Below are 18,405 nucleotides of genomic sequence, written 5' to 3'. Positions count from 1 at the left end.
AATGTTAAAAACGGCACTGTCTTTGTTTCAGACACAAGAGAATGTCACCACACAGTCTTTGTCTGATAGCCCTGCCTAATCATTAATAGCCCCCGTGAGATGGGTCAGGTCATGCTGGAAAAGTTTTCTGCAGTAGCAGTAAAGTCACAGCTACTCCCAGCTGAATCTCCCAGGTCCTTTCCACTACCCAGGAAAAAAGATGAAAGCTATAAGTAAGACAAAGCCACTGCCTACTTTCATGCTATATAGAAGTAACTGTAGCAAATGTATGCATAGTTAACATGTTTGTTGTAATCTAAATAGGGCATTTCTCCCTCCTGAAGTTTACTTCTCTAAACAGCTCTCAGAACAGTGAATTCTAGCAGCATTAAGCAGCCTTATAAAACCGGGAAGTGGTAATTATGCTTAAAACAGTCCATGTGAAGTATGAAAGGATGTAATACAATGTAATAGTTCTGTTTTACCAAGGTATGCTGTGCGGAGGTAAAAGATGGGACTAAAGATGCTTCCTGGATAACATACTGTGATAACATACTGTGCTGTCACCGTTGCACAGTAAACAGAAACTTATCTGTAAGAATATTTCCCCTTTCTGACTGCAGAGAGTCTTGCAAACAAACACCATTTTCACCAATACTTTCTCTTTTATTAAAAAAACAGCTTAGTTTTGTACAAAAGGTACATATACATTTAAAAAATGCCGACATCTTAAGATTTTCTTACATAACAAATGTATTTCTTGAAAAAATATTACCAGTCCAGCTGAATAATACTTAAATCATTCTGTTCTTAAAAACTTGATTTACAAACATCTTTACTTATAATATACACTGATAAAGAGGTATATACAGACATAAGGAATCGTGCTTCAGGAAGAAAAGATGGATACATTTACAAATTTCCCTACTTCATCTCGCCAAATAGGTAAAACCAAAGTGCTTTGTATCGTATGACTTTCCAATCTGGAAGTACCTGTGCTTTGGGGCGGGGAGGGAGTATGGTGTTTTTGAGGGGCTCTCTGTGGCTTTTCCTCTCAGAGCCTGGGAATGTGCTTCTTACAGTCCCAGCTAGCAAAGCCAGCAGCCCTCGCCTCCAAAACAGGCTGCAGCGCAGGTGAAAAACACCTGGACTGACGGGCTTGTCATCACTCCAGTCTAGAGTGACGAGGAGGATGTGGATCAAAGTCAGCGGTCGAAATATTGAGAAAGCTTCAGAAAAACACCAGTACTGAGCTCTCTGGGCCATAAGACACAGGTGGGAGGAGGGATAACAAGCCCATCACCAGCACTCTCAACCGTGAAAATAACGAGAAAGCATGTTAAATAAGCACAGAGCAAGAGTAAAAAATAAAATTCACCAAGAATACAATATCATTTTCGGTTCATACAACCTACTTTAGCCAAAATGTTGGCTTACGTTTTTAGAGACGCCCCCACAATGAAAGGCGTTCACGCTTGGTGGCCCTGCAGATGGGCCGGATGTTTTTAACCAAATGTCAGGATTCCCAGTCCTTCACGTCTCTCAGACTCGCCCCCGGCTCGAACCGTGGACAGGTGCCCTAACCAGAGGCCACCAGTCTCCGCAGGATACCCGCCGCCTTCCACCTTTCCTCTTCCCACGGCGTTCCCGAAAACCTCACATTCCCAGGCCCACTTCCCCGAGCTTCCAGCCGCTGGAGTTCTTCCCGAACTTGTAAACTAGCCGCCGGCCGTCCACCCTCTCCAGGATCTCCCTCTTGTAGTAGTACCTGCAGAGGCAGACAGAGGGACAGACAGCCGGTAAGTGCCACGCTCTGCAGGACAGCTGAGCGTCCCGACAGGCCTGCCTGCCTGCAGGCTCAGCGGTTTCTCCCTGGCGTTCCTGCTGCGCAGTCAGACATCCTGTAGCTTTTTTCGCCGCTGCACTGTCTATAGGTTACAAAATCCTGCACTGGTACTAAAAACATGGTGATGCACCGGCTTTAAATTTTGTGGAATCATACAAGCAACTGTGCCAAGATGAAGACTGTGAAAAGACTGAGAAGGAGCTGCTTTCTCAGGCCTGGGAAACCCCGGGGGGGGTTCAATAAATCGGGGGCTGCAGACGGTTCCCTGTCTCTCTGCTCACCTCATGGCGCGGCTCAGCTTCTCGTACGTCATGCTGCTGTTCTTCTTCTTCTGCCCCCAGAGCTGCGCCACCGCCTCCGACTTGAGGAACTTGAAGACGCCCTCCCGCCGGTCCTCCCACTTCATCAGCCCGTTGTTCAGCTCCGGGTGGATCAGGATGTCCCGGATGAACTCCCACAGGTGCGTGCCGCGGGGCGCTGCGGGGAGACAGCACAGCCGCGGTCAGGCCCGGTCCCCACACCCCCGCCCTGCCACCCAGCCCGTCCCTGCCGCCGGTAGGCTCTCGGTGCACCAGAGCGAGGTGCTGCCAGTGCAGCTGTGCCAAGCTGCTCTGAGGAATACTAACAAGTCCTAAGATGCTCAGCTGGCTGCTTCTTGCCCAGCACTTGTTCCACCAAGGGGAACGGAGCCCAACTACCCTGGATTGTACTGTTGTGGACTCCTTTGCCTTGTGAAGGTGCTCAACTCACCATGTTTGCTCTTCTTGGTGTCCATGCAGTCCTCAGCACCTCGGCTCAGCTTCCTGGGCCTCCCCCTTCCTCTCTTGCCAGGCTTGAGCTCTGCCCTGCTGGGCTCCTGGAAACTGTCTGTTAAGGGGAGAGCAGAAAGTCAGGACACCAGCTCGGAGCTCTGTAATGGTGGCGCACAGCAGGAATCAAGCAACGAGACCCCAGCAAAGCTGACCAAAGCCACAAAACTGCCTGCCAGCACATGCATTGCCCTGTGTGCTGTCCAGGAAGAGGAGGATGTGTTTGTGTGGTGTTGTGTTGTGTCTTTTTCGCAAGTTACAGGTGTCTCAGAGGCCAGGTGAGAGGACAGCGACTCACCTTTGGCACTGGGGAGCCTCATCTCGGAGAAGTCCAGCTCGGAGTCACTTCCACCGGAGTCTGGGGAGCTGGGGAAGTTCTGCATCCCTGCAGTATAGAAAAAGTGCACTTTTCAAAACACTGAGACCTTAAATCTGTATGTGTCATAGCTGAAACTGGAGGACTTTTCTAATTGAATGCCACAGCTTTTACTGGCAAAGCCATTCTATACGTTTTGGAATAAATCTATTTTAGGGGGCACCCGCACTGCTCCAGCCTGCAGCTATCCAAAGGACACTAGGGGACTTCAGCTTCCTGAGTGAGTACTGAAGGAAGCAAACATTGACAGCCCCACACTAGACGAGATGTTGGTTTTCGTTCTCCCTGAACAGACCATTCGACACTCGCCTGCGCTGGAGCTGTCCAGGCTGTCCGGGGACGTGGGTCCAGACTCGTACCCGAGGTCGCTCCAGGACGGCAGCTCACCCATCATCTTCAGCTCACTCTGCACATCCCGGGAGGCTGGTTTGCTGAAGTCAGTGCCGCAGCCTGCAAAAACATATCAGATAAACTCTGTGAGCACAGAGGGACACGCAGCCAACACTCCCGATGTCTGAGTTCCCACCCCGATCCAGCGTATTCTAGTGTCCGCAAGGGACTCTGAGCTGTACTGAAAGTTACACTGTAGGAAAGAGCTTTGAAAACTGCCGAACAGGAGGCACTTCTTTACACAAAGGGTTGTGGGGGTGTGGAGCAAGCAGCCCTGCCACACTGTCAAAGCCGATACCCTGGTTTCTTTTAGAAAACAGATTGATGAGAGCAGATGGGCCGAATGGCTCCTCTTGTGAGGAGTTTGTGTTCAACTGTTTGTGTTCAGTTGGTACGTCAACACTGTTTCCAAGGCTGTGGGTCTCACTGGCTTGGTTTATAACAGCAATGAACTGTGGCCCGTTTGCCTTTGACTATAAACAAACAAGGAGCGCCTTGAAAAGTTCTCCTAGTGACAGTTAACCTTGGCTTTATCTTTCAGTGTGACTGCAGTCAGAACTAAGACGTCTGGCTTGTCTCTGAACGGGTGATTGGTTGACCAGAACAAACTTCTCTCATACCGGGTCCTGAAGCCACAACAACTGTAGGCAGGAGGTTGTAGGTGTCTTCGGCAAAGATTTCCGGGAGGTCAGTGAAGAGGGAGTTCAGAATGTCATTGGTGATGTCATCAACACCTGAAACAGCAGAAAGGCAGCGGTCAGAGACGGTCCCTCTTACTACAGAGCCTCTGCTGGAGCAGGAGCACCGAGTCAGACATGCTCCACTCAAGCACTTTGTTTTGCAGGTGTGTGAGGCAGGCTGACCTGTTGAGGTGATTGTTTCAAACCCGAAAGAAAAGACGTTTTGAGTAAAATGAGTCTGTTTTTTTTTTAATAAACAAGGTTTATTTCCCTGGAGCCGGGCTCCCTGTGGAGAGTTGCCCAGTTTGCACTGTGCTGTTCATGTGGACTTGAAAGGTCTCTGAGCTCTCTGTGATCCCTGAGGACACTTACTGTTTTTCGCCTTCAGGTCCTGCAGGCTGTGGTACAGTCGGTCCCCCAGTGGCCCAAACATGGAAAGCATCGTGTCCCGGGACATCTGGCACAGCACAGACCCCTCCAGGGTGCAGTAGGCCATGTTCAGGGTGCTGGCGTCGAACTTGGCCTCCTCCACATGGTAGCTGATCCACTCCAGCACGTTCTGCTTGCTCCAGAACTGCGGGTCAGTGTTGTACCACTTGCAGGGCCCTGGAAACCAAGCGCAGACAGGCCTCAGACTCCCTGTCCGAGCAGCTCGTGACCAGACACCTTCCCCCGAGCTCCGCAGCGATTTGAAACACTGAAAACACGGAGCGCTGTTCTTTCCTTGTGCTATCAAACCGTCTTTGACAAAACAGCAGTACAGACTATTGCTGGACACAAACTACTTATTAGTGAGATGCTGTGACATTGATAGAACGCAAAGTAAAAGACTCATCATACATCACTGAAAGAACTATACCTTGTGTGAAATTTAAAAACGAGTTAGGAAATGAACATTTCCAGAGCTCCGAAATCCATGCGTGTGGGCTTTAAATTCAGGGCAACAGTTATTGGAGGGGGGGAATTAATCGGGAAGATTCGTCGAGCTTATGATGGCTCTGGGCGACCGACACTTTGAACAGGAATGCTGTGTCACCAGCCTTGTGCGCGCCATCCCTAACGGCTCTGCACTCGGCTTTCCGGGCTCGATTCCAGGTGCCTTCTCCTGCTAATAAATCCCACCCTCGCCCCCCCGTGGAGACTCAGGCGCGTTAATAGCTGCGCTTTATGGTTTCGATGAAAGGCAATTTACTGGCACGCGCTTATCGGGAGCCGCTAACCTAGTTACTCAAGCTAACAGTCGCTGTGAGCAATCACGGTGGTCACGCTACCTGCGCGCTAATCGCGTCTGCAAATAATGTTTGGGGTGCTAAATGTAGTTAAGAAAACAGTGTTTTTTTCTCTCCCGTCTTTGATTTTATCGCCAGGCGCCACTGTGATAAGCCTGTTGTTCAGTCCCTGTTGGCGTAGCCGTGTTTGGTGTCTTCACCCTGTCTTACCCAGGAGCTCTGCGGGCAGCTGCGCGCTGGTCAGCAGCTGCAGGGAGTCCTTGCTGTCGCCGAGGGACAGGCTGCCCGCGGGCTGCCCGGGGTCCGAGATCTGATACATGGCGTAGTTGGCTTTGGTGAGGATGCTGCTGAGCTCGCAAGTCGCCGACATCAGTTCTTCCTTCTGCAGTGCAGCCAGTAAGAAAATCAGTTATTACAAGAATTCATACTTCATACAGTCACCGTCTCCACACCGAAGCATTTACAATAACCACACACTAGGCAGCTGAAGTACTGTTAATACACTTTACACCCGCTATTAAAGTATACTTCCAGATAATAAAATTCGCTATCAAATTCTGCCCCAAGTTTGTTTTTTCCTATTTTTTTGACGGGCTTAAAGTTTCTGCTTAAAAATACACTGATTATAAATCTGTTAATCGTCTGAAAATTATGCTCGTGCCCTTTGATCTAAGTGTTTTAAATCAATTGATGTTGGCACTACAGAGCGGACGGAACGGGGATACGGTAAATTAAACTTCTATTTCGAGAAACGCATCCAGACACTGCAATGGGACTGAGATGTCCCGGAATCGCTCATGACACGGTGCATTTTGCAGCTAAAGGAATCGCACAGGCAGACACTGCATCGTATCCCATAGCTACTGACTTCGATCTTCATAAACCCGTCGCGTAACTATTTTAGATCGTTTACAAGGTTCTGCTTTCTGGCGCAGCGACACGGACAGCGCTAATTTACATTCTCGTTCTCGGAATTCGCGAGGATTACATGTGTCATGTATTTAATGACTATTATCAGATCACATTTACATTTCACATGTACTGTGAGATTATTATCTGATTTTTGAAAAAAAAACGTTTGCAGACTACAACTCCGAATATATAACTAGTTATAAATAGTTAATACACGATAATTCCGCAATATGTGTCTATCCTACATTGTAAATTTTACATAAAAGAGCTGCGATTTTAATACCTTTGCCTGCGTACTTTTATTACTGTAATGGTGCTTTGTACAGCTTACTCAATGTCGTTTAATTTTATAGGCAAGGCAAAACTGCTGGCTTTCTTCATCTCTCCTCAAGGTAAAATCAGATTTTTTAAATATATTATCTGGAGTAATTTACAATAAGCAGCCTGAAACTTTATTTTTGCCAGATTTCTTTCTGAATCCAATATCCTAGCAGTTTGAATCCCTCTAGGATCACGAGAAAACTCAGTTCTACTTTTTGTGCAAAAGCGGACACACAGCTGCTGTACTGGAGCATGAGCTGACCCGCATTTACACACACACACAAGCAGCAGGCATTGGCATGGCAGAGGAAAAGAAACACTTCTCCATACCTGTTGAAACAGGACCAGGCGCCGGACACTAGATCAAACAGTGGGAGGTAAAAAAGCCGTTGAAGAGCGAGAGAAATAATCCAGTACAGGTGATCCCTGTGGCGTTGTTACTCCCAGATCGCTGCTGTGTTCACGGCCCTGAGTGCACCTGTTTCAGCAATACCTGCGAGGTGCCAGCGTCGCTTCCTTTATAGCAAACTGAGAGGGGTGGAGCTCCAGGTGAGCGGGGAATTCCACACCGGGCTGCTCTTCGCTGTAGAGAAGAGACATTTGCATGAAGAACAGGTGCCTGAATAGCTGTGCAGCCACACCTCCTGCACACCACAGGAGAGAAAGGGCAGGGGTAGGATTCAGGGTCTGATGTCCCCCCCCCCAGTCTGTAAAGATCTCCTCTCCTGCCAGAGACAATGCCGAGCGCGGCCAGGGGACACGCATCTGGAAACAAAGCGGATCTGGTCCATTTCCTCTGCCAGGTTCCCACCGGGCCGCAGCAGCGCTTTCTCTTAATTATTATCCCGGCTGGCCTCTCCGTGTCAAGGCCCTCTGAGCTGCATTCACCAGTTATTTCATTTCTGAGCCAGCTGCTTTCGCTGTCCTTTCTCACCTCCGCCAGCCCGCTACCACCTCTCCTGCCTCCTGCAGTTAAACTTCACAAGATGATGTCACCCTGTCAATAGAGAATGTTGATCAAGGTCCACCAGCCTGGCTGCTGTGCTGCACTGCGCTCCAGTAAGGGGGTCGTTAAAGGACTTTGATTCAGGGTGTGAAAGATGCACAACACATTGAGCACAGGGAGGATTTGGGGCTCAAACATACTGTACTTCTACTGTAAAGCAAAAATACATTTCTTATTTGTTTGCATTTACCTTAGAAAAGTAATAACGAGACAGAAAACTGGAAGGGATGCTCTATCATTTGAGGCGTTCCTGAGAAGCAGATTCCATCAGCTGGTTCTCTTCTTTCACAGTGCAGATTTGTGTTCGAAGTGCCACTATGAAATGCCCAGCACAGCCCCAGGACATCAGTAGAGCAGGAAGGTGGTGGACATAGGCGACTAGCACTGAGGGAGTCTGTGTGTTTATTTTTAGTGCTGCCAAGGGGCTCTTTCTAACTGGTATGTAAATTCCTTATTATTTCCGGAGTGAATGTTGTTGTGGCTGAGGAGTGCATGTCAGCTGTAATAGCAGTGTCAAATATTAATTAGCCCTAGTTTCTTTTCCCCTGCAGTGATTTGGAACGCACCAGCCTCTTCCAGTTTGATTCCCAACACAGAGTCTGCTGAGATCTTGTAAATGTTTATTCTAGTCTAATATGATACAAACACAGGAAAGATCTGCAATACACAGTGAATCACAGCCACAACAAACACCAAGCCTGGCCAGGCTTGAGAAACCAGAACACCACGAGAACCAGTCAGCACAACCTACTGGGGCACGTTTCCTTCAGGGCTTGGTTGTGAAGAATACACATCAGCCAGTCTTATCTAAAAGGTATTTCTGAGTTCGCTGTCAGGGAATGGTAAAAATTTCCTTTGGCCGATGCGGCGAAGGCACAGAATCCTGAGGTACAGTAAAAGTTGGGACACAACCGGCTAGTCTAGTCAGTACAGCGCAGTAACCAGAGAAACTCCAGGGGTTTTGTAAGCAGATTCCTAGTCAATGCATCTGATGTTTAACCAGCATTCAACCCTGAAGACCCCCTGGGAACAGGAGGGTCCATTGTGTGCATTGCGGGGGCAGCAGACAAAAAGACAAGTTTTTCCAGTTTCCGCAACACTGACTCAATGAGCCTGAACAATAAACAAGCAGCACTGGCTACAAACAAGCAGAGCTGGCTGCTCCGGCAGGCTACTCACCTTGCACTGCGTCTCCCCTGTCCCGACATGAGGAGACAGCAGGAGCGCGCTGATCTGGGCAGTGCAGGTCCTAGGAGGGACATAGGGGCTTGTGTGTGTATGTGTGGGAACAAACGTCTCATCATCACATTTTCTCTTTTTTATAATTGTTTACAAATGAGTAATGTATTTTTGCTTTAAAGGTGAAGTTTGTTTTAGACCAGAGCGATCATCAGTGTTGTTGAAGCCTGCTTTTTGCGAGCATTCACGATTAATCAAACAGCCAGGCACACAAGATTAAGAATGAATTTGTCTGATTCATGTATCCAGATTGCCTTACATTTAAACAGCTGGGCATTTCGCTGGAGCAGCCTGTGTGAATGACCTCACTCAAGGTGCAGAGGCAAGGTCCCACCTGGGGGTTGAACCCATGGCCCTGCAGTTGGAAAATTCAGACCCCTGACCCTCCTCCATGCTTCAGCCTAAATATGGGCCCAATAGATTAGTCACCTGTCTTGGGTTTGTAACCCCAAATCACAATCTCCCTGACATCACCAGTTAGTCTGACATCTGCCGGCGATGAAACCAGCCCCTCAGGAAGACTGTCCGTGAGAGGAGCGAGGGCAGAGCTCCTCTGATACTCACGCACACACTCAGTCCCCAGCACAGCGCCGCTGTGCCACAGCGGACATGACCACGGCAGCACTGTCCAACAGCCTGTTTTAGAAAAATAGGCTGCTTGTGTAAGACGTTTGGTAGCCAGTACTGAGGAGTAACATAACCTGAGTAACGCACCTACAGTAGTACAAGAAAGTGGGTGGGCAGAATGGTGGCACCGTGGTTAGCATTGCTGTCTCAGAGCTCTGGGGCCCTGGCTTCAATTCCTGGGGTGCTCTCTGGAGTTTCTATGTTCTCCCTGTGTTTATGTTGTTTTTTTTACCCTGTGTTCACTTGGGTTTCCTCTGTGTGCTCTAGTTTCCTCCCACAGTCCAAAGACATGCTGGTAGGTTATTTAGTTTCTATTTAGTTTTGGCCCTGCTGTGAGTGTGAGCACGTGCGTGTTTGTGTCTGTCTGCCCTTTGATGGACTGGCGTCCCGTCCCGTCCTTCGGTTTCCCCACAACCCTGAAAGAGATGAAGAAGTTGGAAAATAGAGGGATGGAGGAAAGTGGGTCTTTCATTCCAAATCCTCCTTGGCTTTCAAAAAGCGGAGGTATGGGTATTGGACCTCAGGGAAGGATTGGTAAGGTGCAGGAGTGCAGAGTGAGCTCATGGTAACACAGTGACATCGCTAGCCAGGCTGTCAGCCATTACAGCAATAACAAACAGTACGTTTTGTGGAGGATACAATGAGAACTGCAATTACAAACCCATGCATTAAAATTATTATTAAACCTGAAGGAGATGTATAACAAAGCAAGAAATGAATAAAATTGTGATATGATCATATTAAATATCGTATCATTTTAAAACATTAAGCTTTGGTGAGTGACATAGCTGTCTCACAATGCGGTCACTTAAATTTAGAAAGATTCCAAATAAGGCACACTCTAGATGGCATTATAGCTCAGGTTTCAGCTATAATTAAGGAACAATATAACTTGCCTGATTGCATTGTAGAGATAATCCTGCCTTTGTGACGTAAATTCTTAGAAAGTTTGCTTGAGACTTACAATAAACAGCACTTAGATTTTCTCATAAGACAAGAATGAGGTAACAGGTGTGCCGTGATCTTTGACCGGATTTGTGCTGCCATCTGGTGTTTGTAAGCAGTCCTGCAGCCATACTGAGGCGGTGAGAAGTTGCATTGAGTTTGCACTTGAGCTAGCCCGCTGTAGACGTGCGGGTGTCTTGTTCTTCCATCTCTGCAGGCTGCACCCCAGGCTGCAGGGTTCAAGAGAAATGTCCTTTAGCAGTCCAGTATGGGTTTTGCAGACTGGTGCTCTTTGGTCTGTGTTCTGTGGAAGTTTGAAATATTACAGTGAGCAGTTTGGTCTGTTTTCTGAGTGTGTGTAAGTCTGTGTGTGGGGCCACGATGTGAGAATGTGCCCCTTGTGAAGACAGAAACTGCAGACAGACAGATAACATGTAAATGCCCTTTTTATAAAACAAACAGCATCTGCTTTTAAACCTTGAAAGTGTCAGAAATATCGGTTTCAGTGCCGGGAGCTGTGCGCTGTTCGCACGCGCCACCTGCAAAAGAACAAGCAGAGGTCAGTTCCAGGCTGAAAGGCAGTGTTTTGTCTGTGGTGCCTTCTTCAGGTGTGAGAGAGACAGCATGTACAAGGCATGAGGGAGCAGGGGAAGATGGGCTTCCCTTCCTCACCCCTCATCACGCCCTGACAGTGGTGGATGGACTTTTCTGAGCAAACAAGCTCTTGCTGGGAACCTGGTTTGTGCTGCAGCCTGTTTCTTTGCCCGTTAAGTTCACTTTACCTGGGCATTGTTCCCTTTTAATTGTTTTCAGCCCATAAACATGTCAATTGCCTCTTATTTATTATGCAGAATGTAGCAATAACGGAACAGAGGGATGAAAGCTTCAGGTCATTCAACGCAGACTGTTGATTGCTAGCTGGTGCTACTTTGACTTTTGCTGATTAGACAAATGTAGCTTCTGTTTTACGATAACCAGATTGATCAGTAACTGCTGTAACCCTGTGGCTCCAGAGTTAAAGATGCATGTTCATGGAAGTTAGAGAAGGGGTCCCCAATCTCAGCCTTGGGGACCCCCATGCCTGCTGGTGTCTGTTCCTCCTGAGCTCTCACTACATCAGTGAACTGGTAATGGGGTTCATGTGAGCTTCTTAATTGTTTTTAGCCCTTCATCAATTTGGAGGTTGTTCATCAAATACTGCGTTTCATTCACTTGCAAGATCTCCAACTTCTGAATAGATTTTTTTCTGCAAAGGTTCCAATCAAGAGACATGTTAATTCAGTTAATGATTCAATGAAGTAACGATGTTAGTGGGAGCGAAGAGCAGGCAGTGTGGGGATCCCTAGATCTGGTGTGGAGTACCTGAGTTAGGGAACAGACACCCCAGGGACCCCTCTTCCTCGGCATTGGGTTCATCACTGTTCCAGTAGGTGTTTTTATTGACTACAGAAGAGACTTTACAAACAAGAGGAGGCCATTCTTACAATCTTAGGTTTTGTAGTTCCTCGAAATTCTGTTCATGAAGAACCTTATTTTGGTATGTGATTGATTTCTGTTAATTAGTACTGGGTGCTGCAGTCCAGAGGCGATTCCATAACCCTGGCAGTGCTCTTATAAGAAGATAGCATTCAGGCTGGAGCCCTAAAGCCTTTACAGACTCCTTACTCTGCTCAAACACTCTCCTCACCAGGATCCAGGCTTGTCTGGTCGTGTGACTGGAGCCATACCTCCTGCCCTGGCTTTTCTGACAACTGACTCTTCCATTCACTATTTTTCTCCCAGATCCAGCTTTAGGGTCCCCTCACCCACACCACTCCGAGATGTCACAACCCTCCTGTTTCACACATAGCTCTATTGTCACAAGGCAGCAATTAGGAGCCCTGGAATGCGGTGCTGCCAGTTTGTATGCTAGAGGTTTTTTTGGCCCCTCTGGCATTTAGGAAACGAGACAAAGCAGGGGAAATTTTCACGGTGTCATCAGCTACTCCTTTCTCTGCATAGCTAGCTGGGTTGGGCTAAGTTTCCATTACAAGCCTGGTAAAATGGGGGGAATCAGAAGACCTTCACACGGGTCAGAGGACCTGGACACTGGCCAAAGGGCCTGCAGACAGGTCAGAGGTCTCACACAGGTGAGAGGGCCTGTACATGGGTCAGAGGACTAGCACACAGGTGAGAGGACCTGTACATGGGTCAGAGGGCCTGCACACAGGTGAGAGGACCTGTACATGGGTCAGAGGACTAGCACACAGGTGAGAGGACCTGTACATGGGTCAGAGGACTAGCACACAGGTGAGAGGACCTGTACATGGGTCAGAGGACTAGCACACAGGTGAGAGGACCTGTATATGGGTCAAAGGACCAGCACACAGGTGAGAGGACCTGTACATGGGTCAGAGGGCCTGCACACAGGTGAGAGGACCTGTACATGGGTCAGAGGACTAGCACACAGGTGAGAGGACCTGTACATGGGTCAGAGGGCCTGCACACAGGTGAGAGGACCTGTACATGGGTCAGAGGACTAGCACACAGGTGAGAGGACCTGTACATGGGTCAGAGGGCCTGCACACAGGTCAGAAGAGCAGCACACAGGTGAGAGGACCTGGACACTGGTCAGAGGCCTCACATGATCTCACATGATCTGCACTGACACCCTCTGATTTTCTAATATGGATAGAGTTCTCTGGTGTCTGAAGCATTGTGTTCAGCTTAATTGTTTTTATTCTGACATTTTCTGCAGGACTGTATATGCTGCCTGTATCCTCACTGTGAATTAGGACACTGCAGCACACAGCGCCATCATCTAGTTCACTTTCAAATAGGAGCTAGGGCCAGACGATAAACTGCTGGAAATGGCTGGGGCTGAACTGCAAAGAGCTCGGCAGTCGATTCAGATGGCACCGTCCGGGCAGGATCTGCCCAGTCCTGCGTACCCCGTCTGTGTTCTTCAGGGTTGTTTTCCTCGTCAGATCGCCAACAGCCTGCGTGTTGTGAACCCTCAGGAATGACCAATAAAGCAAGGAGGCCTGAGAGGAAAACAACTGGAGGCCCCTGGCTAGTGACAGGACATTCCTGGGTGTTTCCAGCTCTTGTTTTCTCTCCCTTCCCTCATGCCCTTCACTGAAAAGGTCAGCGAGGGGTTTATTGCCAGTCTGTCTCCCCTCAGTGAGTTTTTAAGCCCACTCTGTTAAAGCTTAACTCTCTGGTGCCCTGGGTGAGTCACCACTGGGCAGGTGCCACTCAGTTTCAGGATAAAGACTGAAGACATTACCGGCTCTGTAAAACATTACATTACATTCTGTCAATGTTTGGCCGAGGAGACTCCCAGTGGGGTCCGGAGCAAGAGGGTGTTTTCATGGGCTTGGCATCGGTAAGTGCCAGACCTGCCAGTCACCCAGAGCCTGGAACAGCTGTGGACAAACAGGAGCAGCCCAGCAAGTTCCCACTGTTAGCAGTTGGACTGCCTCGGAGTATTTCCAGCTCACTGAGTTCCAGGGAATGATGTCAGGAACTTAAGCAGGTTTGTGGGGCTTGTGGTCACACAGTGCACAGGGTGTGTTTTTAAAGTTTTTTACATAAATTCCCTCTCTTCCACCTTCTAGTGCCAGGAAAAAAGCTCAATCTCAGAGAGGCGTTTCCTTCTTTCAAAATCTATCAAGAGCACACTTTGTATGTTTAATGAAATGGATAATGGATTCAAATAGGTAACTGGGACTTTGGAGGGTTTGAAAAGTCAGTAGTGGGGCTTTGGTAGTTCTGTGTTTTTTTTTTGTAGACAGAACAACTTGTGAGAGTTTTTCACTGAAGCACAGACATCTTGACAGTGACCTTTCTGGGTAGAGTCCCAGTCCAGGAGAGAGACAGGGTGACTCAGCTCTATAACTAAACTGAACCTGTTTGTCTTCACACTGAGGGGACCAGCAGAGACACCAGTAAAACTAAACGATGAGGACTCTATTCTCAGGAAACTAGTGAGTTATAAGGAAATGCACAAAGTGGTGCAGTTTATGAATTAGGAGATTCCTTAACTGCACAGTACTATACTATGTTATCACTACACATGTGCATTCCTGTCTGGTCTTAATCCAGACAGGATGAATGAAAGTGACTTTTTTGCTCTTCCAGTGTAACGAAACCTTCACCAGCGCAATAACAAGTACCGAAGCAGTGGAAACAGAGCTGCAGCAGGTGGCTCAGGTCTGTTCTTATCTGATGCTGTGGTTTTGCGGACAGGGAGATTTGATCTAATTGGATTACCTGGGAACAGGTCAGGCAGTGTGCACAATTCAGGACACACCGGTTTGGTTATCACATTCATCTCTTCACCTTTTCTCCGCTGGCGTCACAAGGAGTGTCGGGACGCTGTCCAATACACCCCAGTGGCTGGCCAGGCCCCGTGTGGCAGTCTGTCTGCTCCCAGGGTGTCTGGTGGATTTGTTCAACTCACTGCGTCCTGTTGAAATCACTTGTGTAGCAATTGCCCTGCAAAAAGAAAACCAGTTTTACACAGTTAGCAGAAATGGCGTTTGAACCTCCCGGGATGATCCCTGAGGCCTTGCCCCCGGCTCGAGAAGTCTCAGCTTGGAGCCAGATGAGGGTGGCAGTCAGGGGGGGCAGGAGACTCAGGGTATCACAGTGCTCTGTGGTAAAAGCAGAGCAGGGCCTTGATGGGAACAGCATAGAGAAGGAGTGTGGGGAGGCGGGACACGAACATGGGAGAGCATCCCCCAGGCACTGAAGGACTGTACCAGGACGCAGGGCGGGTCAAACAAATCGCACCACATTCTTCTGCGTGTTCTCAGCAGTCGCCACTCCCCTCCTCCCCTCCTCTTGGCACGGCAATTCCACTTAATCTCCTGTGCATTTAGTGTAGCTCTCGGCTGCTGTTTTCCCCTTGGTGCTGCGAGGAATTATGAGATCATTTTATTTCCTTGTGTTGTGTTCTGGAAACGGTCTGAAAATAGCAGGCACGTCCTGCTGAGTGAGTAAGCAAACGTAAAAAAGAGCAATCAGGCCATCCCTCCTCCCTCAGACTGTAGTTCCAAAGCTGTGCCTTTCAGTCATGGCTTTCATGAGTATGACCAAAACTATGAGCATTAAGATAATAAATGATAACTAGCTGTTACATACCATAGAATAGAAGAAAGTGGAGGGAAGAATATGTTTGTGGTATTTAAATAATAGGAGAGGCAGAGTTTCTACTAACTAAAAAGCACCTACATCCATAATTTGCAGTAATATCTATAAAAATAGTGTTTAACCGACAGTAATCTTTAACATTCGCTGTGAACAAAGGGTGTGTCTTTGTGCAGAGCTCTCTGTGTGTCCCAGGTGTGGGACAGGCTCTGTCACCCCGCTGTCTGTGAGGTCAGCCAGTGCTTTCCTGAAGATGCTCTTCCTGGTTCACCTCCTGCACGTTCTTGACCCTCTGGTCTGAATGCAAACAGAACTAGTGACGGCTTCATGCACGTTGATTGCTCTGACATCACCCAGCAGAGGAGTGTGTCTAACGCTTGCTGAAAGCAGTTAATATTTAAATATCTCAGTCTGACCTTGTTTTACGGAATAAATTATGGCTTACATGATTATGCGTCATACACAGACCCAACGCTGCTTTAAATTAGGAGTTTATAGCACTAAGCCATCTCACCACCCAATCTCACACCCACGTATTTTCCACAGTGAGCAAAGTGCCCTCTCTGTGGCCAGGTTATGTGTTCAGTTTGCCCACAGCGGAAGCTGAAGAACCTTGTGTGGTAACTGTAGGGACAGTGGCGCAGTGAAGTGACTATTTAACCAAATACAGACTGTTCTACTGTTCTGGGACTATAGCTCCTATTGTAACAGGACTGTTCTACGCTACTGGGACTGTAGCTCCTATTAATAACAAGACTGTTCTACTGCACTGGGATTGTAGTTCCTATTGTAACAGGACTGCTCTAATGTACTGTGACTGTAGCCCCTATTGTAATAGAGATGTTCCAAGTAACACTGATTAGGCTACTAATTGTGCATAACTATGATTTGTTAAAATCTATATTAATTAATAAACCGATGTCATTTAGACCACGTGCAGTGCAGCACTGCTGAATCTCAATAATTGAAGTGGTTTAAAATAAGTCTGATCAGATCAACAGAAGAATTCTGTATGACATGCAAACACAAAGTTACCGCATCGCCACCTTGTGGTCACTCAGCCTGAGTCAGGCGTCTTTGAAGTGACCCTACTTCAGCCAACACATGCTCCCTGCAGCAATCCCTTTATACCACTAAGGGGCAGAGCTGCACTTTGAATTTCAGAAGGGGAAGGGAGATTTATTTCAATTTCAAATGAGACGGACTTTCTGCTGAAGTTTTGACACATGCACAAGCGGACAGAACATGTGTTTTCCTGGAATGTTTTATTTGCACTCTCCCCACAAGAGCCGTTTTGTTTTTTGGTGAAAAACAGCCCAGTGCTGAAGCAGGCGTAGGTGGAGATGAGAGAGTCCCATCAGGGGGAAGAAGAGGTCTGATTATCAATGTGGTTTTGATGTGGTAGAAAAAAAAGATTGAATTCACCACAGGCATAATTCAGCTGCTTGTGAATTGGAGTAGGGTGCCTGCTGTGTGTCCATGTGGCATTCTGAGCTTGCGACCTGGGCCGGGGGTGGCTGGAGACCCACCTCGCGTCCTGACAGCCTTCGAGCTGCAATAGCTCTAGTCAGCCAGCGAGGAGAGGAGGAAACCGACTCAGACAGGAACCTCTATTTCTAACAAAACAGAACAGGCAGCCGTCCAGTCTTTAAAAATAGAGCAGGCTCTGGAAGACGATAAGGAGCGCGGCCTTCCTGACGAGCTCGTGTGCCCTGTCTGATAACGGCTCGCTCCGCCAGACTGGAGCGGGCCGCGTCGGGCTGGGCTGAGTAGGAGGAAGTGTCCCCCCGCGCAGCAGGGTGAGAGTCCTGCCAGGCACCTGGATGAGCTGTGAGTTTTCACTAGAGGAGTAGGAGACAGCACACCTACATAATCACAGGCCGGGCATCTGAGAGCAAGGGTGGAGCGGGAGTAGAAGTGGGGTCTGGTGGGTATTTGTAAGGGGAGAGTAGGAGTGGGGTCTGGTGGGTATTTGTAAGGGGAGAGTGGCAGTGGAGTTGGGGGATATTTGAAAGGGCGGAGTAGGAGTGGGGTCTGGTGCGTATTTGTAAGGGGACAGTAGGAGTGGGGTCTGGTGGGTAGGTGTTGTAAGGGGAGAGTGGGAGTGGGGTCTGGTGGGTAGGTGTTGTAAGGGGAGAGTGGGAGTGGGGTCTGGTGGGTAGGTGTTGTAAGCAGGACTAGCAGGACTTCGTGGCACAACGGTAGCGCGTCTCACTCCAGATCAGAAGGTTGCGTGTTCAAATCACGTCGAGGTCAGGCGGTACTTTCTGCAATTTCCCTCACGGGATCAATAAAGTATCTATCTATCTAAGGGGACAGTAGGAGAGGGGTCTGGTGGGTATTTGTAAGGGCAGAGGGTGGGTATAGAGCCCTGATAGGGACTCACCCTGGGCCCTGGGTCCAGAAATTGATTCCCCTCGCCCTGTCACCTTGTGATTCCTGGGGAGGCCCAGTGCTTTATCCTGGTACTTGGAGCTCAATCACCCTTGGCATCAGCCCCACAGCACAGGGGCAAACTCCAGAGTGTCCCAGACAGATCCCTGTCCGATAATTCCCAAACCCCTGTCCTGATGGATCCTTCTGGACTTTGTTCTGACTGCATTCTCTAGTACGTAATTGAACTGATTATTGACGTGTTTAGATCTTTCCCATTGTCTTCAGCTATCAAATAGATTGATGCCACTGTATGAGTGAAAACAGTTTTCATGCAACCAGCCAAAGGTGTTGGTAAGGTAATGGCTTTATGAGTCCTGTATCTGCGAGAGCCTGGGGACTTCCTTTTCCTGTCATCAATATCTAAACAGCAGTCATGTCAAGAGCAGCACGTGAGAGCAGTGACTGTGCTCAGGCTAATCATTGCTCATACCCCCACAGACACTACCCTCTGCTTCAGGGAGAAATCTTTGTTTACAA

At 48.3% G+C, this 18,405-nt stretch overlaps 1 protein-coding gene and 1 non-coding gene across 2 annotated transcripts; one reads left to right on the top strand and one right to left on the bottom strand.

The window, feature by feature from the left end:
- Positions 1-624: 624 nt before the first annotated feature.
- On the bottom strand, positions 625-7,052 carry elf3 (E74-like factor 3 (ets domain transcription factor, epithelial-specific)). Its single transcript, XM_088922044.1, has 9 exons — positions 6,873-7,052; positions 5,520-5,691; positions 4,453-4,686; positions 4,021-4,134; positions 3,320-3,460; positions 2,933-3,019; positions 2,576-2,692; positions 2,107-2,302; positions 625-1,747 (listed from the first exon to the last, which is right to left on the bottom strand). Exons 2-9 carry the CDS (start codon positions 5,677-5,679, stop codon positions 1,636-1,638), a joined length of 1,161 nt encoding a protein of 386 aa, XP_088778170.1. The 5' UTR covers positions 5,680-5,691; positions 6,873-7,052; the 3' UTR covers positions 625-1,635.
- Positions 7,053-17,676: 10,624 nt separating this feature from the next.
- Positions 17,677-17,748, top strand: trnaw-cca (transfer RNA tryptophan (anticodon CCA)). The gene has a single exon. It is a non-coding gene; the product is annotated as a tRNA-Trp (tRNA).
- Positions 17,749-18,405: the final 657 nt, after the last annotated feature.

This window comes from Atractosteus spatula, chromosome 7 (genome assembly GCF_055471065.1).
Source record: "Atractosteus spatula isolate fAtrSpa1 chromosome 7, fAtrSpa1.hap1, whole genome shotgun sequence".
Classification (NCBI taxonomy): Eukaryota; Metazoa; Chordata; class Actinopteri; order Semionotiformes; family Lepisosteidae; genus Atractosteus; species Atractosteus spatula.
The sequence above is the reverse complement of the archived record's forward strand: the minus strand, read 5'-3'. Positions and strand labels throughout refer to the sequence as shown.

Coding starts and splice junctions, on each gene's coding strand:
- elf3 (XM_088922044.1), bottom strand. CDS start 5,679: ATGTCGGCGACTTGCGAGCTCAGCAGCATCCTCACCAAAGCCAACTAC. Junction 3,461..4,020: donor TGTTGTGGCTTCAGGACCCG/GTATGAGAGAAG, acceptor ATGTTTTTGCAG/GCTGCGGCACTGACTTCAGC. Junction 1,748..2,106: donor AAGCTGAGCCGCGCCATGAG/GTGAGCAGAGAG, acceptor CTGCCTCTGCAG/GTACTACTACAAGAGGGAGA.